The sequence below is a fragment of the Chanos chanos genome, chromosome 7 (genome assembly GCF_902362185.1).
Source record: "Chanos chanos chromosome 7, fChaCha1.1, whole genome shotgun sequence".
NCBI classification, from domain to species: domain Eukaryota; kingdom Metazoa; phylum Chordata; class Actinopteri; order Gonorynchiformes; family Chanidae; genus Chanos; species Chanos chanos.
This window is the reverse complement of record NC_044501.1, coordinates 5,913,800-5,936,560: the sequence shown is the minus strand read 5'-3', so window position 1 is coordinate 5,936,560 and position 22,761 is coordinate 5,913,800. Positions and strand designations below refer to the sequence as shown.

Below are 22,761 nucleotides of genomic sequence, written 5' to 3'. Positions count from 1 at the left end.
ATGTCCCCCCAGTCACTGCGTGCACATGTAGGAGAAACAATTAATGTGACTTGCCCAGCCCGTAATTCTGGGCCGGGAACCAGAAAGTTTGTCTGTAAGAAACCATGCGGTGGGAATGACGTCAGCATCAAGTCTGATCAGCCATCGCATGGGAGATACACAGTGGAGAACTCAGAAACAGGACAGTTCATTGTGACCATCAGTAAACTGCAGAAGTCAGATGCTGGGACATACCGGTGTGGAGTGGGCGGCTTTATGTATCATGACGTGGATGTCACAGTTGTGGGCGGTAAGATTAAAAACAAAAGTACATTAAGTATATTAAAACAGATTCATTTATTGACTGATTAATTGATCGATTGATTCATTGTTTGCACAGACCCTTGTTCCCTTTATCCAATTTCACGATCTTGTCAGATGTCAGGTTCTGGGGACACTCTATTGATTTCAACTATGACAAAAGTAAACAATAACAACTTAATCCTAACCCTTACCCTAACCCTACTCTAACCAAAAATGCTTTCAAAATTAGTTTTACCAAGATGTTTTATCAGAAATAGTTTTACCAGTATATTTTATAAAAAGCAAATGTGCAATGGTTTTTTAGTAGTGTTGTCTCTGTCTTTCACCCTTTTCCCAACATGTCCCCAGTACAACAGAGTTCTTTCAGTCAGCTATCTTCTTAAATTAGCAAAAACAAGTACTCACATAATCTCTCTCTTTCTCTCTCTCTCTCTCTCTCTCTCTCTCTCTCTCTTTCTCTCTCTCTCTTTCTCTCACACACACACACATAGTCATTGCTAAATTCAACAAAGACGGTAAGAGACAAGAGCCAGACATGCTATTTCCCAGAAACAGAGCTGTACCATGAGGGACAGGATGCATGATCATACAATGTGATCTGTGAGGAAGTAACACAGGCATTTGTTTTTGCAGAGCAAAAAAGAGACACAAAACTGGTCAGAACCATTACAAAAAAACAAATGCATGATATAAATAGATATAGATATGTGATGTAAATTCATGATACAATTCATGACAGTAGGCATGAGAGGACAGGACATCAGTATCCTGATGTGGAGAAGCTGGCTGAGGAAATTAATGTCAGGGGGCCATGTCTCCCATCTCTGCCCTGGCACATCAAGGCTTGTTAACTGAAAATGAAGAGGAGGTCCTTCAACAGGCAACATCTCCATAATGGTCCTCAGAGATACTCTTTGAAGCTTTTTAGTCAAATTTGGACCATTTGAATCAGTAGCTCCAGCTGTAGTTCTGGTCAAGCTGTAGATTTCAGCTGCAGGTGCTCTCTATAAACAACTGATAATAATACAAGGACAAACACAATGTCATCATTCAGTTATGTATCAACACAAAGTCCTTTACCTGACCCCAGGGACCGTGCTTCATCAGTCAATGCAGAACATTCACATATTTTCCCCAATTTTCCCCTCCATTTTCCACAGTTTTTCACAACATGACTAGTACAGGCTATGAGATAAAGACCTCCTGTTCATAGTTCCTTCCTGGCATTGCAGATGGGAAGTGATTTACTGGGCCTCTTTGTCGTGCACATTATCACCATCACTCCTAACAAACATCCTTCTCCAATTTTCTGCAGATGATGAAATTACCACTTCTGTTTTGAAGACGACTACTCAGCCCGCTGTGACAGATCATACAGGTTAGTAAGAAGAACACTGTTCATTGACCTTACCTCTATCTTCACTACCTGTTACAACATTGGAATTTACCATTATCTGTGTCTGTAGAATGAGTTTAAATGGCTTCCTGGTGCAACATTGGGCCCACACCAGGATAGTGCATGATTGTATCTCAACTTGTTACCACACCATACTACTGTCAGCCGTCAGCATTTGGCAAAAACCTTGCATCATGCCACTTATTCGACTGGTAGGATAGGTATCTGTTAACATGAACTGTGTAGGTGCAACTGCAGTCCTAACACAGAGACACCAAAAGATGTAGATGTGATAGGGTTTATAAATCAGTCTCATAAATCAGTCTCATATAATTTATTAACCATTAATTTGGGTGTTTAATATTCTGTTAATTAAACAACTAAGATTAATGGGATACACTAGCTGTAACACTCTGCTACAGTCTTAGAGAGTATTGCGGTACTAATGTATTACAATTACACTACTAAACCCATAACACTCATGCACAACCAGGTTGGTGAAGGTAATTGGGAGTGCTTTGATGGCAGAGGTTGGCATTCAGTGAATACTGTGGCAGAAACAGACAGGACAACAGTTTATTTCAATGATGCTATTTATTAACATAATCAATCCTTCTTGGCAAACCAATACTGATATGGTGACTGTGTGTTCTTGTGTGTGTGTGTGTGTGTGTGTGTGTGTGTGTCTTGTGTTTGTGTGTTTGTGTGTGCGTGTGCGTGTGTGTGTGTGTGTGTGTGTGTGCATGTGTGTGTGTCTGTGTGTGTGTGTGTGTGTGTGTGTGTGTGTGCGCGTGCGTGAGACAGGTGAGAGGTTTGTGATGTCCCCCCAGTCACTGCGTGCACATGTAGGAGAAACAATTAATGTGACTTGCCCAGCCCGTAATTCTGGGCCGGGAACCAGAAAGTTTGTCTGTAAGAAACCATGCGGTGGGAATGACGTCAGCATCAAGTCTGATCAGCCATCGCATGGGAGATACACAGTGGAGAACTCAGAAACAGGACAGTTCATTGTGACCATCAGTAAACTGCAGAAGTCAGATGCTGGGACATACCGGTGTGGAGTGGGCGGCTTTATGTATCATGACGTGGATGTCACAGTTGTGGGCGGTAAGATTAAAAACAAAAGTACATTAAGTATATTAAAACAGATTCATTTATTGACTGATTAATTGATCGATTGATTCATTGTTTGCACAGACCCTTGTTCCCTTTATCCAATTTCACGATCTTGTCAGATGTCAGGCTCTGGGGACACTCTATTGATTTCAACTATGACAAAAGTAAACAATAACAACTTAATCCTAACCCTTACCCTAACCCTACTCTAACCAAAAATGCTTTCAAAATTAGTTTTACCAAGATGTTTTATCAGAAATAGTTTTACCAGTATATTTTATAAAAAGCAAATATGCAATGGTTTTTTAGTAGTGTTGTCTCTGTCTTTCACCCTTTTCCCAACATGTCCCCAGTACAACAGAGTTCTTTCAGTCAGCTATCTTCTTAAATTAGCAAAAACAAGTACTCACATAATCTCTCTCTTTCTCTCTCTCTCTCTCTCTCTCTCTCTCTCTCTTTCTCTCTCTCTCTTTCTCTCACACACACACACATAGTCATTGCTAAATTCAACAAAGACGGTAAGAGACAAGAGCCAGACATGCTATTTCCCAGAAACAGAGCTGTACCATGAGGGACAGGATGCATGATCATACAATGTGATCTGTGAGGAAGTAACACAGGCATTTGTTTTTGCAGAGCAAAAAAGAGACACAAAACTGGTCAGAACCATTACAAAAAAACAAATGCATGATATAAATAGATATAGATATGTGATGTAAATTCATGATACAATTCATGACAGTAGGCATGAGAGGACAGGACATCAGTATCCTGATGTGGAGAAGCTGGCTGAGGAAATTAATGTCAGGGGGCCATGTCTCCCATCTCTGCCCTGGCACATCAAGGCTTGTTAACTGAAAATGAAGAGGAGGTCCTTCAACAGGCAACATCTCCATAATGGTCCTCAGAGATACTCTTTGAAGCTTTTTAGTCAAATTTGGACCATTTGAATCAGTAGCTCCAGCTGTAGTTCTGGTCAAGCTGTAGATTTCAGCTGCAGGTGCTCTCTATAAACAACTGGTAATAATACAAGGACAAACACAATGTCATCATTCAGTTATGTATCAACACAAAGTCCTTTACCTGACCCCAGGGACCGTGCTTCATCAGTCGATGCAGAACATCCATATATTTTCCCCAATTTTCCCCTCCATTTTCCACAGTTTTTCACAACATGACTAGTACAGGCTATGAGATAAAGACCTCCTGTTCATAGTTCCTTCCTGGCATTGCAGATGGGAAGTGATTTACTGGGCCTCTTTGTCGTGCACATTATCACCATCACTCCTAACAAACATCCTTCTCCAATTTTCTGCAGATGATGAAATTACCACTTCTGTTTTGAAGACGACTACTCAGCCTGCTGTGACAGATCATACAGGTTAGTAAGAAGAACACTGTTCATTGACCTTACCTCTATCTTCACTACCTGTTACAACACTGGAATTTACCATTATCTGTGTCTGTAGAATGAGTTTAAATGGCTTCCTGGTGCAACATTGGGCCCACACCAGGATAGTGCATGATTGTATCTCAACTTGTTACCACACCATACTACTGTCAGCCGTCAGCATTTGGCAAAAACCTTGCATCATGCCACTTATTCGACTGGTAGGATAGGTATCTGTTAACATGAACTGTGTAGGTGCAACTGCAGTCCTAACACAGAGACACCAAAAGATGTAGATGTGATAGGGTTTATAAATCAGTCTCATAAATCAGTCTCATATAATTTATTAACCATTAATTTGGGTGTTTAATATTCTGTTAATTAAACAACTAAGATTAATGGGATACACTAGCTGTAACACTCTGCTACAGTCTTAGAGAGTATTGCGGTACTAATGTATTACAATTACACTACTAAACCCATAACACTCATGCACAACCAGGTTGGTGAAGGTAATTGGGAGTGCTTTGATGGCAGAGGTTGGCATTCAGTGAATACTGTGGCAGAAACAGACAGGACAACAGTTTATTTCAATGATGCTATTTATTAACATAATCAATCCTTCTTGGCAAACCAATACTGATATGGTGACTGTGTGTTCTTGTGTGTGTGTGTGTGTGTGTGTGTGTGTGTGTCTTGTGTTTGTGTGTTTGTGTGTGCGTGTGCGTGTGTGTGTGTGTGTGTGTGTGTGCATGTGTGTGTGTCTGTGTGTGTGTGTGTGTGTGTGTGTGTGTGTGTGCGCGTGCGTGAGACAGGTGAGAGGTTTGTGATGTCCCCCCAGTCACTGCGTGCACATGTAGGAGAAACAATTAATGTGACTTGCCCAGCCCGTAATTCTGGGCCGGGAACCAGAAAGTTTGTCTGTAAGAAACCATGCGGTGGGAATGACGTCAGCATCAAGTCTGATCAGCCATCGCATGGGAGATACACAGTGGAGAACTCAGAAACAGGACAGTTCATTGTGACCATCAGTAAACTGCAGAAGTCAGATGCTGGGACATACCGGTGTGGAGTGGGCGGCTTTATGTATCATGACGTGGATGTCACAGTTGTGGGCGGTAAGATTAAAAACAAAAGTACATTAAGTATATTAAAACAGATTCATTTATTGACTGATTAATTGATCGATTGATTCATTGTTTGCACAGACCCTTGTTCCCTTTATCCAATTTCACGATCTTGTCAGATGTCAGGTTCTGGGGACACTCTATTGATTTCAACTATGACAAAAGTAAACAATAACAACTTAATCCTAACCCTTACCCTAACCCTACTCTAACCAAAAATGCTTTCAAAATTAGTTTTACCAAGATGTTTTATCAGAAATAGTTTTACCAGTATATTTTATAAAAAGCAAATATGCAATGGTTTTTTAGTAGTGTTGTCTCTGTCTTTCACCCTTTTCCCAACATGTCCCCAGTACAACAGAGTTCTTTCAGTCAGCTATCTTCTTAAATTAGCAAAAACAAGTACTCACATAATCTCTCTCTTTCTCTCTCTCTCTCTCTCTCTCTCTCTCTCTCTTTCTCTCTCTCTCTTTCTCTCACACACACACACATAGTCATTGCTAAATTCAACAAAGACGGTAAGAGACAAGAGCCAGACATGCTATTTCCCAGAAACAGAGCTGTACCATGAGGGACAGGATGCATGATCATACAATGTGATCTGTGAGGAAGTAACACAGGCATTTGTTTTTGCAGAGCAAAAAAGAGACACAAAACTGGTCAGAACCATTACAAAAAAACAAATGCATGATATAAATAGATATAGATATGTGATGTAAATTCATGATACAATTCATGACAGTAGGCATGAGAGGACAGGACATCAGTATCCTGATGTGGAGAAGCTGGCTGAGGAAATTAATGTCAGGGGGCCATGTCTCCCATCTCTGCCCTGGCACATCAAGGCTTGTTAACTGAAAATGAAGAGGAGGTCCTTCAACAGGCAACATCTCCATAATGGTCCTCAGAGATACTCTTTGAAGCTTTTTAGTCAAATTTGGACCATTTGAATCAGTAGCTCCAGCTGTAGTTCTGGTCAAGCTGTAGATTTCAGCTGCAGGTGCTCTCTATAAACAACTGGTAATAATACAAGGACAAACACAATGTCATCATTCAGTTATGTATCAACACAAAGTCCTTTACCTGACCCCAGGGACCGTGCTTCATCAGTCAATGCAGAACATCCACATATTTTCCCCAATTTTCCCCTCCATTTTCCACAGTTTTTCACAACATGACTAGTACAGGCTATGAGATAAAGACCTCCTGTTCATAGTTCCTTCCTGGCATTGCAGATGGGAAGTGATTTACTGGGCCTCTTTGTCGTGCACATTATCACCATCACTCCTAACAAACATCCTTCTCCAATTTTCTGCAGATGATGAAATTACCACTTCTGTTTTGAAGACGACTACTCAGCCCGCTGTGACAGATCATACAGGTTAGTAAGAAGAACACTGTTCATTGACCTTACCTCTATCTTCACTACCTGTTACAACATTGGAATTTACCATTATCTGTGTCTGTAGAATGAGTTTAAATGGCTTCCTGGTGCAACATTGGGCCCACACCAGGATAGTGCATGATTGTATCTCAACTTGTTACCACACCATACTACTGTCAGCCGTCAGCATTTGGCAAAAACCTTGCATCATGCCACTTATTCGACTGGTAGGATAGGTATCTGTTAACATGAACTGTGTAGGTGCAACTGCAGTCCTAACACAGAGACACCAAAAGATGTAGATGTGATAGGGTTTATAAATCAGTCTCATAAATCAGTCTCATATAATTTATTAACCATTAATTTGGGTGTTTAATATTCTGTTAATTAAACAACTAAGATTAATGGGATACACTAGCTGTAACACTCTGCTACAGTCTTAGAGAGTATTGCGGTACTAATGTATTACAATTACACTACTAAACCCATAACACTCATGCACAACCAGGTTGGTGAAGGTAATTGGGAGTGCTTTGATGGCAGAGGTTGGCATTCAGTGAATACTGTGGCAGAAACAGACAGGACAACAGTTTATTTCAATGATGCTATTTATTAACATAATCAATCCTTCTTGGCAAACCAATACTGATATGGTGACTGTGTGTTCTTGTGTGTGTGTGTGTGTGTGTGTGTGTGTGTGTCTTGTGTTTGTGTGTTTGTGTGTGCGTGTGCGTGTGTGTGTGTGTGTGTGTGTGTGCATGTGTGTGTGTCTGTGTGTGTGTGTGTGTGTGTGTGTGTGTGCGTGCGTGAGACAGGTGAGAGGTTTGTGATGTCCCCCCAGTCACTGCGTGCACATGTAGGAGAAACAATTAATGTGACTTGCCCAGCCCGTAATTCTGGGCCGGGAACCAGAAAGTTTGTCTGTAAGAAACCATGCGGTGGGAATGACGTCAGCATCAAGTCTGATCAGCCATCGCATGGGAGATACACAGTGGAGAACTCAGAAACAGGACAGTTCATTGTGACCATCAGTAAACTGCAGAAGTCAGATGCTGGGACATACCGGTGTGGAGTGGGCGGCTTTATGTATCATGACGTGGATGTCACAGTTGTGGGCGGTAAGATTAAAAACAAAAGTACATTAAGTATATTAAAACAGATTCATTTATTGACTGATTAATTGATCGATTGATTCATTGTTTGCACAGACCCTTGTTCCCTTTATCCAATTTCACGATCTTGTCAGATGTCAGGTTCTGGGGACACTCTATTGATTTCAACTATGACAAAAGTAAACAATAACAACTTAATCCTAACCCTTACCCTAACCCTACTCTAACCAAAAATGCTTTCAAAATTAGTTTTACCAAGATGTTTTATCAGAAATAGTTTTACCAGTATATTTTATAAAAAGCAAATATGCAATGGTTTTTTAGTAGTGTTGTCTCTGTCTTTCACCCTTTTCCCAACATGTCCCCAGTACAACAGAGTTCTTTCAGTCAGCTATCTTCTTAAATTAGCAAAAACAAGTACTCACATAATCTCTCTCTTTCTCTCTCTCTCTCTCTCTCTCTCTCTCTCTCTCTCTCTCTCTTTCTCTCTCTCTCTTTCTCTCACACACACACACATATAGTCATTGCTAAATTCAACAAAGACGGTAAGAGACAAGAGCCAGACATGCTATTTCCCAGAAACAGAGCTGTACCATGAGGGACAGGATGCATGATCATACAACGTGATCTGTGAGGAAGTAACACAGGCATTTGTTTTTGCAGAGCAAAAAAGAGACACAAAACTGGTCAGAACCATTACAAAAAAAACAAATGCATGATATAAATAGATATAGATATGTGATGTAAATTCATGATACAATTCATGACAGTAGGCATGAGAGGACAGGACATCAGTATCCTGATGTGGAGAAGCTGGCTGAGGAAATTAATGTCAGGGGGCCATGTCTCCCATCTCTGCCCTGGCACATCAAGGCTTGTTAACTGAAAATGAAGAGGAGGTCCTTCAACAGGCAACATCTCCATAATGGTCCTCAGAGATACTCTTTGAAGCTTTTTAGTCAAATTTGGACCATTTGAGTCAGTAGCTCCAGCTGTAGTTCTGGTCAAGCTGTAGATTTCAGCTGCAGGTGCTCTCTATAAACAACTGGTAATAATACAAGGACAAACACAATGTCATCATTCAGTTATGTATCAACACAAAGTCCTTTACCTGACCCCAGGGACCGTGCTTCATCTGTCAATGCAGAACATCCACATATTTTCCCCAATTTTCCCCTCCATTTTCCACAGTTTTTCACAACATGACTAGTACAGGCTATGAGATAAAGACCTCCTGTTCATAGTTCCTTCCTGGCATTGCAGATGGGAAGTGATTTACTGGGCCTCTTTGTCGTGCACATTATCACCATCACTCCTAACAAACATCCTTCTCCAATTTTCTGCAGATGATGAAATTACCACTTCTGTTTTGAAGACGACTACTCAGCCCGCTGTGACAGATCATACAGGTTAGTAAGAAGAACACTGTTCATTGACCTTACCTCTATCTTCACTACCTGTTACAACATTGGAATTTACCATTATCTGTGTCTGTAGAATGAGTTTAAATGGCTTCCTGGTGCAACATTGGGCCCACGCCAGGATAGTGCATGATTGTATCTCAACTTGTTACCACACCATACTACTGTCAGCCGTCAGCATTTGGCAAAAACCTTGCATCATGCCACTTATTCGACTGGTAGGATAGGTATCTGTTAACATGAACTGTGTAGGTGCAACTGCAGTCCTAACACAGAGACACCAAAAGATGTAGATGTGATAGGGTTTATAAATCAGTCTCATAAATCAGTCTCATATAATTTATTAACCATTAATTTGGGTGTTTAATATTCTGTTAATTAAACAACTAAGATTAATGGGATACACTAGCTGTAACACTCTGCTACAGTCTTAGAGAGTATTGCAGTACTAATGTATTACAATTACACTACTAAACCCATAACACTCATGCACAACCAGGTTGGTGAAGGTAATTGGGAGTGCTTTGATGGCAGAGGTTGGCATTCAGTGAATACTGTGGCAGAAACAGACAGGACCATATGGTACAATCAATAATCAGCAGCAAATAGAATGATCAAGAGGTAAATGGTAACAAAATGGTGATGAGTCTATGTACAGGCATTCAGTGTAGAACTGAATGAGTGTTAGACCAGAGATGAGTGAGTGTGTGTGTGTGTGTGTGTGTGAGAGAGAGAGAGAGAGAGAGAGAGAGAGAGAGAGAAACAGGACTTCACCATACTGTGACTGAGTGCACTCTTCTCTCTCTCTCTCTCTCTCTCTCTCTCTCTCTCTCTCTCTCTCTCTCTATCTCTCATTATGTACAAATGACTGACTCATCCCACGATGCTGTAATCACAGATCTAAGATAGTTTTGCATAAGTGAAAACTGGGGGGGTGGGGGTCCCAACCCAAGTGAACTGGTTGGAGTGAACTGTAGTTCATTTTTTGCTGATCTGACAGCTCCATATAGCCTAAACCAAACTCAGCCTGACTGAACTCAAGCAAGTCACAGACAACTGTTCAGATTCAACTGTTCGTATTCAGATATTGATATCGGGTATCGATGTCAGGCATCAATACCAAAGTTTTCACCACAGATGTCATGTAAGCAGTTGTGAAGAAATATTGATGTTAAACAGCTGATCAATTACACAACAGCTGATTTTGCACAAGCAATTTTTCGTCTGGTGAGTACCAACAGCATAGAGGTTCAAGTCTGTGTTGGATGCTCAAATGCCTGAGGTATGTAACAAACAAACAAACAAACAAACAAAAAAATTGTGCTGATTGCATAAAAACACAAAGCATCTCCAACCCCAGACACCATAACACTCTTAATACTGTTTACACTGCTCTGACCTAAGAACTTCCCTTTACTGCTCTTTCATGAGTTTCATGAGGACATGCAACCGTCTCAAGCCACACATTCAAGGAATTGAGGATCGTTAGTGCTACGGCCAAATTTCTGTCAAAAAGTCTCAGCTAAAACGTGGTTAGATGGTTCTGGAAGAACCTGTTGCTACTCCAACTGCAAGGTGACAGAATAAGTTTAGAACATTAGAATTTCCCAACTGTTGTGGTATTGTACTGGGCAGGAATAGAGGTAACATCTGTTAGTTTGTCAAAATGTGGACTTTTCGTATTGTCATTTGGATTGTTCTCTCAGGTGAGTTTTGTTTGTTTTTGTTTTTTTTTTCAAGCAAGATGAAGCATTTCGATATATATGTTGAAAGATAGTTGTATGACATGCTAAAACTAGCTAATTACGATGGAGTTCTGCTTTGACTGCAAGTCAGAAAATGATGTTCACTCACAACGGTCATGACCATTGGATAAGTATGGTTAGGGCACAGTTCCTCTAGAATCCAGAACTCAAATATAGTCTTAGACCTGATTACTGCCTAAACCCACGTCTTAAAAGGCAGACAGTAATCTATGCACTGTAGTATCTCTTTTGGCAACTATAGCAACAAAAATATAATATATACTAGCATGTTCATAGACAATGAATAATCCAAAATCAATAAATAAGCAAAAAGGGACTGTGTGTTCTTGTGTGTGTGTGTGTGTGTGTGTGTGTGTGTGTCTTGTGTTTGTGTGTTTGTGTTTGCGTGTGCGTGTGCGTGTGCGTGTGCGTGTGTGTGTGTCTGTGTGTGTGTGTCTGTGTGTGTGTGTGTGTGTGTGTGTGTGTGTGCGTGAGACAGGTGAGAGGTTTGTGATGTCCCCCCAGTCACTGCGTGCACATGTAGGAGAAACAATTAATGTGACTTGCCCAGCCCGTAATTCTGGGCCGGGAACCAGAAAGTTTGTCTGTAAGAAACCATGCGGTGGGAATGACGTCAGCATCAAGTCTGATCAGCCATCGCATGGGAGATACACAGTGGAGAACTCAGAAACAGGACAGTTCATTGTGACCATCAGTAAACTGCAGAAGTCAGATGCTGGGACATACCGGTGTGGAGTGGGCGGCTTTATGTATCATGACGTGGATGTCACAGTTGTGGGCGGTAAGATTAAAAACAAAAGTACATTAAGTATATTAAAACAGATTCATTTATTGACTGATTAATTGATCGATTGATTCATTGTTTGCACAGACCCTTGTTCCCTTTATCCAATTTCACGATCTTGTCAGATGTCAGGTTCTGGGGACACTCTATTGATTTCAACTATGACAAAAGTAAACAATAACAACTTAATCCTAACCCTTACCCTAACCCTATTCTAACCAAAAATGCTTTCAAAATTAGTTTTACCAAGATGTTTCATCAGAAATAGTTTTACCAGTATATTTTATAAAAAGTAATTGTGCAATGGTTTTTTAGTAGTGTTGTCTCTGTCTTTCACCCTTTTCCCAACATGTCCCCAGTACAACAGAGTTCTTTCAGTCAGCTATCTTCCTAAATTAGCAAAAACAAGTACTCACATTCTCTCTCTCTTTCTTTCTCTCTCTCTCTCTCTCTCTCTCTCTCTCTCTCTCTCTCTCTCTTTCTCTCTCTCTCTTTCTCTCACACACACACACATAGTCATTGCTAAATTCAACAAAGACGGTAAGAGACAAGAGCCAGACATGCTATTTCCCAGAAACAGAGTTGTACCATGAGGGACAGGATGCATGATCATACAACGTGATCTGTGAGGAAGTAACACAGGCATTTGTTTTTGCAGAGCAAAAAAGAGACACAAAACTGGTCAGAACCATTACAAAAAAACAGATACATGATATAAATAGATGTAGATATGTGATGTAAATTCATGATACAATTCATGACAGTAGGCATGAGAGGACAGGACATCAGTATCCTGATGTGGAGAAGCTGGCTGAGGAAATTAATGTCAGGGGGCCATGTCTCCCATCTCTGCTCTGGCACATCAAGGCTTGTTAACTGAAAATGAAGAGGAGGTCCTTCAACAGGCAACATCTCCATAATGGTCCTCAGAGATACTCTTTGAAGCTTTTTAGTCAAATTTGGACCATTTGAGTCAGTAGCTCCAGCTGTAGTTCTGGTCAAGGTGTAGCTTTCAGCTGCAGGTGCTCTCTATAAACAACTGGTAATAATACAAGGACAAACACAATGTCATCATTCAGTTACGTATCAACACAAAGTCCTTTACCTGACCCCAGGGACCGTGCTTCATCAGTCAATGCAGAACATCCACATATTTTCCCCAATTTTCCCCTCCATTTTCCACAGTTTTTCACAACATGACTGGTACAGGCTATGAGATAAAGACCTCCTGTTCATAGTTCCTTCCTGGCATTGCAGATGGGAAGTGATTTACTGGGCCTCTTTGTCGTGCACATTATCACCATCACTCCTAACAAACATCCTTCTCCAATTTTCTGCAGATGATGAAATTACCACTTCTGTTTTGAAGACGACTACTCAGCCCGCTGTGACAGATCATACAGGTTAGTAAGAAGAACATTATTCATCGACCTTACCTCCACCTTCACTACCTGTTACAACACTGGAATTTACCATTATCTGTGTCTGTAGAATGAGTTTAAATGGCTTCCTGGTGCAACATTGGGCCCACGCCAGGATAGTGCATGATTGTATCTCAACTTGTTACCACACCATACTACTGTCAGCCGTCAGCATTTGGCAAAAACCTTGCATCATGCCACTTATTCGACTGGTAGGATAGGTATCTGTTAACATGAACTGTGTAGGTGCAACTGCAGTCCTAACACAGAGACACCAAAAGATGTAGATGTGATAGGGTTTATAAATCAGTCTCATAAATCAGTCTCATATAATTTATTAACCATTAATTTGGGTGTTTAATATTCTGTTAATTAAACAACTAAGATTAATGGGATACACTAGCTGTAACACTCTGCTACAGTCTTAGAGAGTATTGCAGTACTAATGTATTACAATTACACTACTAAACCCATAACACTCATGCACAACCAGGTTGGTGAAGGTAATTGGGAGTGCTTTGATGGCAGAGGTTGGCATTCAGTGAATACTGTGGCAGAAACAGACAGGACAACAGTTTATTTCAATGATGCTATTTATTAACATAATCAATCCTTCTTGGCAAACCAATACTGATATGGTAGAATCAATAATCAGCAGCAAATAGAATGATCAAGAGGTAAATGGTAACAAAATGGTGATGAGTCTATGTACAGGCATTCAGTGTAGAACTGAATGAGTGTTAGACCAGAGATGAGTGAGTGTGTGTGTGTGTGTGTGTGTGTGTGTGAGAGAGAGAGAGAGAGAGAGAGAGAGAGAGAGAGAGAAAGAGAAAGAGAGAAACAGGACTTCACCATACTGTGACTGAGTGCACTCTTCTCTCTCTCTCTCTCTCTCTCTCTCTCTCTCTCTCTCTCTCTATCTCTCATTATGTACAAATGACTGACTCATCCCACGATGCTGTAATCACAGATCTAAGATAGTTTTGCATAAGTGAAAACTGGGGGGGTGGGGGTCCCAACCCAAGTGAACTGGTTGGAGTGAACTGTAGTTCATTTTTTGCTGATCTGACAGCTCCATATAGCCTAAACCAAACTCAGCCTGACTGAACTCAAGCAAGTCACAGACAACTGTTCAGATTCAACTGTTCGTATTCAGATATTGATATCGGGTATCGATGTCAGGCATCAATACCAAAGTTTTCACCACAGATGTCATGTAAGCAGTTGTGAAGAAATATTGATGTTAAACAGCTGATCGATTACACAACAGCTGATTTTGCACAAGCAATTTTTCGTCTGGTGAGTACCAACAGCATAGAGGTTCAAGTCTGTGTTGGATGCTCAAATGCCTGAGGTATGTAACAAACAAACAAACAAACAAACAAAAAAATTGTGCTGATTGCACAAAAACACAAAGCATCTCCAACCCCAGACACCATAACACTCTTAATACTGTTTACACTGCTCTGACCTAAGAACTTCCCTTTACTGCTCTTTCGTGAGTTTCATGAGGACATGCAACCGTCTCAAGCCACACATTCAAGGAATTGAGGATCGTTAGTGCTACGGCCAAATTTCTGTCAAAAAGTCTCAGCTAAAACGTGGTTAGATGGTTCTGGAAGAACCTGTTGCTACTCCAACTGCAAGGTGACAGAATAAGTTTAGAACATTAGAATTTCCCAACTGTTGTGGTATTGTACTGGGCAGGAATAGAGGTAACATCTGTTAGTTTGTCAAAATGTGGACTTTTCGTATTGTCATTTGGATTGTTCTCTCAGGTGAGTTTTGTTTGTTTTTGTTTTTTTTTTCAAGCAAGATGAAGCATTTCGATATATATGTTGAAAGATAGTTGTATGACATGCTAAAACTAGCTAATTACGATGGAGTTCTGCTTTGACTGCAAGTCAGAAAATGATGTTCACTCACAACGGTCATGACCATTGGATAAGTATGGTTAGGGCACAGTTCCTCTAGAATCCAGAACTCAAATATAGTCTTAGAACTGATTACTGCCTAAACCTACGTCTTAAAAGGCAGACAGTAATCTATGCACTGTAGTATCTCTTTTGGCAACTATAGCAACAAAAATATAATATATACTAGCATGTTCATAGACAATGAATAATCCAAAATCAATAAATAAGCAAAAAGGGACTGTGTGTTCATGTGTGTGTGTGTGTGTGTGTGTGTGTGTGTGTCTTGTGTTTGTGTGTTTGTGTGTGCGTGTGCGTGTGCGTGTGTGTGTGTGTCTGTGTGTGTGTGTGTGTGTGTGTGTGTGTGTGTGTGTGTGTGCGTGAGACAGGTGAGAGGTTTGTGATGTCCCCCCAGTCACTGCGTGCACATGTAGGAGAAACAATTAATGTGACTTGCCCAGCCCGTAATTCTGGGCCGGGAACCAGAAAGTTTGTCTGTAAGAAACCATGCGGTGGGAATGACGTCAGCATCAAGTCTGATCAGCCATCGCATGGGAGATACACAGTGGAGAACTCAGAAACAGGACAGTTCATTGTGACCATCAGTAAACTGCAGAAGTCAGATGCTGGGACATACCGGTGTGGAGTGGGCGGCTTTATGTATCATGACGTGGATGTCACAGTTGTGGGCGGTAAGATTAAAAACAAAAGTACATTAAGTATATTAAAACAGATTCATTTATTGACTGATTAATTGATCGATTGATTCATTGTTTGCACAGACCCTTGTTTGCCTTTATCCAATTTCACGATCTTGTCAGATGTCAGGTTCTGGGGACACTCTATTGATTTCAACTATGACAAAAGTAAACAATAACAACTTAATCCTAACCCTTACCCTAACCCTACTCTAACCAAAAATGCTTTCAAAATTAGTTTTACCAAGATGTTTTATCAGAAATAGTTTTACCAGTATATTTTATAAAAAGCAAATATGCAATGGTTTTTTAGTAGTGTTGTCTCTGTCTTCCACCCTTTTCCCAACATGTCCCCAGTACAACAGAATTCTTTCAGTCAGCTATCTTCTTAAATTAGCAAAAACAAGTACTCACATTCTCTCTCTTTCTCTCTCTCTCTCTCTCTCTCTCTTTTTCTCTCTCTCTTTCTCTCACACACACACACATAGTCATTGCTAAATTCAACAAAGACGGTAAGAGACAAGAGCCAGACATGCTATTTCCCAGAAACAGAGCTGTACCATGAGGGACAGGATGCATGATCATACAACGTGATCTGTGAGGAAGTAACACAGGCATTTGTTTTTGCAGAGCAAAAAAGAGACACAAAACTGGTCAGAACCATTACAAAAAAACAAATGCATGATATAAATAGATATAGATATGTGATGTAAATTCATGATACAATTCATGACAGTAGGCATGAGAGGACAGGACATCAGTATCCTGATGTGGAGAAGCTGGCTGAGGAAATTAATGTCAGGGGGCCATGTCTCCCATCTCTGCCCTGGCACATCAAGGCTTGTTAACTGAAAATGAAGAGGAGGTCCTTCAACAGGCAACATCTCCATAATGGTCCTCAGAGATACTCTTTGAAGCTTTTTAGTCAAATTTGGACCATTTGAATCAGTAGCTCCAGCTGTAGTTCTGGTCAAGCTGTAGATTTCAGCTGCAGGTGCTCTCTATAAACAACTGGTAATAATACAAGGACAAACACAATGTCATCATTCAGTTATGTATCAACACAAAGTCCTTTACCTGACCCCAGGGACCGTGCTTCATCAGTCAATGCAGAACATCCACATATTTTCCCCAATTTTCCCCTCCATTTTCCACAGTTTTTCACAACATGACTAGTACAGGCTATGAGATAAAGACCTCCTGTTCATAGTTCCTTCCTGGCATTGCAGATGGGAAGTGATTTACTGGGCCTCTTTGTCGTGCACATTATCACCATCACTCCTAACAAACATCCTTCTCCAATTTTCTGCAGATGATGAAATTACCACTTCTGTTTTGAAGACGACTACTCAGCCCGCTGTGACAGATCATAGAGGTTAGTAAGAAGAACACTGTTCATTGACCTTACCTCTATCTTCACTACCTGTTACAACATTGGAATTTACCATTATCTGTGTCTGTAGAATGAGTTTAAATGGCTTCCTGGTGCAACATTGGGCCCACACCAGGATAGTGCATGATTGTATCTCAACTTGTTACCACACCATACTACTGTCAGCCGTCAGCATTTGGCAAAAACCTTGCATCATGCCACTTATTCGACTGGTAGGATAGGTATCTGTTAACATGAACTGTGTAGGTGCAACTGCAGTCCTAACACAGAGACACCAAAAGATGTAGATGTGATAGGGTTTATAAATCAGTCTCATATAATTTATTAACCATTAATTTGGGTGTTTAATATTCTGTTAATTAAACAACTAAGATTAATGGGATACACTAGCTGTAACACTGTGCTACAGTCTTAGAGAGTATTGCAGTACTAATGTATTACAATTACACTACTAAACCCATAACACTCATGCACAACCAGGTTGGTGAAGGTAATTGGGAGTGCTTTGATGGCAGAGGTTGGCATTCAGTGAATACTGTGGCAGAAACAGACAGGACAACAGTTTATTTCAATGATGCTATTTATTAACATAATCAATCCTTCTTGGCAAACCAATACTGATATGGTAGAATCAATAATCAGCAGCAAATAGAATGATCAAGAGGTAAATGGTAACAAAATGGTGATGAGTCTATGTACAGGCATTCAGTGTAGAACTGAATGAGTGTTAGACCAGAGATGAGTGAGTGTGTGTGTGTGTGTGTGTGTGTGAGAGAGAGAGAGAGAGAGAGAGAGAGAGAGAGAGAAAGAGAGAAACAGGACTTCACCATACTGTGACTGAGTGCACTCTTCTCTCTCTCTCTCTCTCTCTCTCTCTCTCTCTCTCTCTATCTCTCATTATGTACAAATGACTGACTCATCCCACGATGCTGTAATCACAGATCTAAGATAGTTTTGCATAAGTGAAAACTGGGGGGGTGGGGGTCCCAACCCAAGTGAACTGGTTGGAGTGAATTGTAGTTCATTTTTTGCTGATCTGACAGCTCCATATAGCCTAAACCAAACTCAGCCTGACTGAACTCAAGCAAGTCACAGACAACTGTTCAGATTCAACTGTTCGTATTCAGATATTGATATCGGGTATCGATGTCAGGCATCAATACCAAAGTTTTCTCCACAGATGTCATGTAAGCAGTTGTGAAGAAATATTGATGTTAAACAGCTGATCGATTACACAACAGCTGATTTTGCACAAGCAATTTTTCGTCTGGTGAGTACCAACAGCATAGAGGTTCAAGTCTGTGTTGGATGCTCAAATGCCTGAGGTATGTAACAAACAAACAAACAAACAAACAAAAAAATTGTGCTGATTGCACAAAAACACAAAGCATCTCCAACCCCAGACACCATAACACTCTTAATACTGTTTACACTGCTCTGACCTAAGAACTTCCCTTTACTGCTCTTTCGTGAGTTTCATGAGGACATGCAACCGTCTCAAGCCACACATTCAAGGAATTGAGGATCGTTAGTGCTACGGCCAAATTTCTGTCAAAAAGTCTCAGCTAAAACGTGGTTAGATGGTTCTGGAAGAACCTGTTGCTACTCCAACTGCAAGGTGACAGAATAAGTTTAAAACATTAGAATTTCCCAACTGTTGTGGTATTGTACTGGGCAGGAATAGAGGTAACATCTGTTAGTTTGTCAAAATGTGGACTTTTCGTATTGTCATTTGGATTGTTCTCTCAGGTGAGTTTTGTTTGTTTTTGTTTTTTTTTTCAAGCAAGATGAAGCATTTCGATATATATGTTGAAAGATAGTTGTATGACATGCTAAAACTAGCTAATTACGATGGAGTTCTGCTTTGACTGCAAGTCAGAAAATGATGTTCACTCACAACGGTCATGACCATTGGATAAGTATGGTTAGGGCACAGTTCCTCTAGAATCCAGAACTCAAATATAGTCTTAGACCTGATTACTGCCTAAACCTACGTCTTAAAAGGCAGACAGTAATCTATGCACTGTAGTATCTCTTTTGGCAACTATAGCAACAAAAATATAATATATACTAGCATGTTCATAGACAATGAATAATCCAAAATCAATAAATAAGCAAAAAGGGACTGTGTGTTCATGTGTGTGTGTGTGTGTGTGTGTGTGTGTGTGTCTTGTGTTTGTGTGTTTGTGTGTGCGTGTGCGTGTGTGTGTGTGTCTGTGTGTGTGTGTGTGTGTGTGTGTGTGTGTGTGTGTGCGTGAGACAGGTGAGAGGTTTGTGATGTCCCCCCAGTCACTGCGTGCACATGTAGGAGAAACAATTAATGTGACTTGCCCAGCCCGTAATTCTGGGCCGGGAACCAGAAAGTTTGTCTGTAAGAAACCATGCGGTGGGAATGACGTCAGCATCAAGTCTGATCAGCCATCGCATGGGAGATACACAGTGGAGAACTCAGAAACAGGACAGTTCATTGTGACCATCAGTAAACTGCAGAAGTCAGATGCTGGGACATACCGGTGTGGAGTGGGCGGCTTTATGTATCATGACGTGGATGTCACAGTTGTGGGCGGTAAGATTAAAAACAAAAGTACATTAAGTATATTAAAACAGATTCATTTATTGACTGATTAATTGATCGATTGATTCATTGTTTGCACAGACCCTTGTTTGCCTTTATCCAATTTCACGATCTTGTCAGATGTCAGGTTCTGGGGACACTCTATTGATTTCAACTATGACAAAAGTAAACAATAACAACTTAATCCTAACCCTTACCCTAACCCTACTCTAACCAAAAATGCTTTCAAAATTAGTTTTACCAAGATGTTTTATCAGAAATAGTTTTACCAGTATATTTTATAAAAAGCAAATGTGCAATGGTTTTTTAGTAGTGTTGTCTCTGTCTTTCACCCTTTTCCCAACATGTCCCCAGTACAACAGGGTTCTTTCAGTCAGCTATCTTCCTAAATTAGCAAAAACAAGTACTCACATTCTCTCTCTCTTTCTTTCTCTCTCTCTCTCTCTCTCTCTCTCTCTCTCTCTCTCTTTCTCTCTCTCTCTTTCTCTCACACACACACACATAGTCATTGCTAAATTCAACAAAGACGGTAAGAGACAAGAGCCAGACATGCTATTTCCCAGAAACAGAGCTGTACCATGAGGGACAGGATGCATGATCATACAACGTGATCTGTGAGGAAGTAACGCAGGCATTTGTTTTTGCAGAGCAAAAAAGAGACACAAAACTTGTCAGAACCATTACAAAAAAACAAATGCATGATATAAATAGATATAGATATGTGATGTAAATTCATGATACAATTCATGACAGTAGGCATGAGAGGACAGGACATCAGTATCCTGATGTGGAGAAGCTGGCTGAGGAAATTAATGTCAGGGGGCCATGTCTCCCATCTCTGCCCTGGCACATCAAAGCTTGTTAACTGAAAATGAAGAGGAGGTCCTTCAACAGGCAACATCTCCATAATGGTCCTCAGAGATACTCTTTGAAGCTTTTTAGTCAAATTTGGACCATTTGAGTCAGTAGCTCCAGCTGTAGTTCTGGTCAAGCTGTAGATTTCAGCTGCAGGTGCTCTCTATAAACAACTGGTAATAATACAAGGACAAACACAATGTCATCATTCAGTTATGTATCAACACAAAGTCCTTTACCTGACCCCAGGGACCGTGCTTCATCTGTCAATGCAGAACATCCACATATTTTCCCCAATTTTCCCCTCCATTTTCCACAGTTTTTCACAACATGACTGGTACAGGCTATGAGATAAAGACCTCCTGTTCATAGTTCCTTCCTGGCATTGCAGATGGGAAGTGATTTACTGGGCCTCTTTGTCGTGCACATTATCACCATCACTCCTAACAAATGTCCTTCTCCAATTTTCTGCAGATGATGAAATTACCCCTTCTGTTTTGAAGACGACTACTCAACCCGCTGTGACAGATCATAGAGGTTAGTAAGAAGAACACTATTCATAGACCTTACCTCCACCTTCACTACCTGTTCCAGCATTGGCCTTTACCATTACCTGTCTCTGTAGAATGAGTTTAAATGGCTTCCTGGTGCAACATTGCGCCCACACCTTAATAGTACATGATTGTATCTCAAGTTGTTACCACACCATACTACTCTCAGCCGTCAGCATTTGGCAAAAACTGGCATCATGCCACTTATTCGACTGGTAGGATAGGTATCTGTTAACATGAACTGGTTCCTCCCAAACAGGCCTGGCCAGCAATGTTGATTAATAAGCATCCCCTAAACCGCTTAAGTGGGTGGCTTACATTTCCCCAGTATAGTCACTATGCTTTTGGTCAGCACTGTCACCTCCTACATCAAAGACGTACATCCTCAGTGGCCTGACATCCTTGAGAATAAGTTTAGGGATCTTCTTTGCTGTTCTTGCTGCTTTCTCTTGTGTTTAGCCTTTGAGCAAGTGCCACATGAACTTTGAATCTGAGATCTTGTCAGGGTTCCCACATCATCTTCAACATGAAATTCAAGTACTTTTCAAGGACCTTCCAGGCCCAATTTCCTCAAATTCAAAGCTCCAACACGGCATAGTTTGAGACATGGATCAAGTTAGCTCTCTTGCTTGCTCGCCGCTGTTTAACCTGCATCATTCAACTTCAATCACTTTCTCAAGGTGGTGGGTGAAACAACGACGCACAGATGGAACATTTACCTATTTACTGACGTTAAGCAAAAGAAAACCCAAAAAACTTTTTTAAACTTTTTTGTCACATTTGGTCCATTAGAGAGTCAGTAGCTCCAGCTACTGTCCCTAAATGACTGGTAAAAATACAAGGACAAACACAATGTCATCATTCAGTTATGTATCAACACAAAGTCCTTTACCTGACCCCAGGGACCGTGCTTCATCAGTCAATGCAGAACATCCACATATTTTCCCCAATTTTCCCCTCCATTTTCCACAGTTTTTCACAACATGACTAGTACAGGCTATGAGATAAAGACCTCCTGTTCATAGTTCCTTCCTGGCATTGCAGATGGGAAGTGATTTACTGGGCCTCTTTGTCGTGCACATTATCACCATCACTCCTAACAAATGTCCTTCTCCAATTTTCTGCAGATGATGAAATTACCACTTCTGTTTTGAAGACGACTACTCAACCCGCTGTGACAGATCATAGAGGTTAGTAAGAAGAACACTGTTCATTGACCTTACCTCTACCTCCACTACCTGTTACAAAATTGGCCGTTACTGTTATCTGTGTCTGTAGAATGAGTTTACATGGCTTCCTGGTGCAACATTGCGCCCACACCAGGATAGTACATGATTGTATCTCAAGTTGTTACTACACCATACTACTCTCAGCCATCAGCATTTGGCAAAAACCTTGCATCATGCCACTTATTCGACTGCTAGGATAGGTATCTGTTAGCATGAACTGATTCCTCCCAAACAGGCCTGGCCAGCAATATTGATTAATAAGCATCCCCTAAACCGCTTAAGTGGGCGACTTACATTTCCCCAATACACTCACTATGCTTTTGGTCA

The 22,761-nt window shown here is 40.7% G+C and overlaps 2 protein-coding genes across 2 annotated transcripts; both read left to right on the top strand.

The window, feature by feature from the left end:
- On the top strand, positions 1–4,201 carry LOC115815911 (polymeric immunoglobulin receptor-like). The gene is made up of 4 exons (XM_030778879.1): positions 1–289; positions 1,619–1,681; positions 2,504–2,806; positions 4,134–4,201. The coding sequence occupies exons 1-4, from the start codon at positions 1–3 to the stop codon at positions 4,199–4,201; spliced, it is 723 nt and encodes a 240-aa protein (XP_030634739.1).
- Positions 4,202–5,034: 833 nt separating this feature from the next.
- Positions 5,035–17,299, top strand: LOC115815909 (polymeric immunoglobulin receptor-like). Its single transcript, XM_030778878.1, has 9 exons — positions 5,035–5,323; positions 6,651–6,713; positions 7,532–7,834; positions 9,175–9,237; positions 11,494–11,796; positions 13,140–13,202; positions 15,523–15,825; positions 17,144–17,206; positions 17,295–17,299. Exons 1-9 carry the CDS (start codon positions 5,035–5,037, stop codon positions 17,297–17,299), a joined length of 1,455 nt encoding a protein of 484 aa, XP_030634738.1.
- The last annotated feature ends 5,462 nt before the right edge of the window (positions 17,300–22,761 follow it).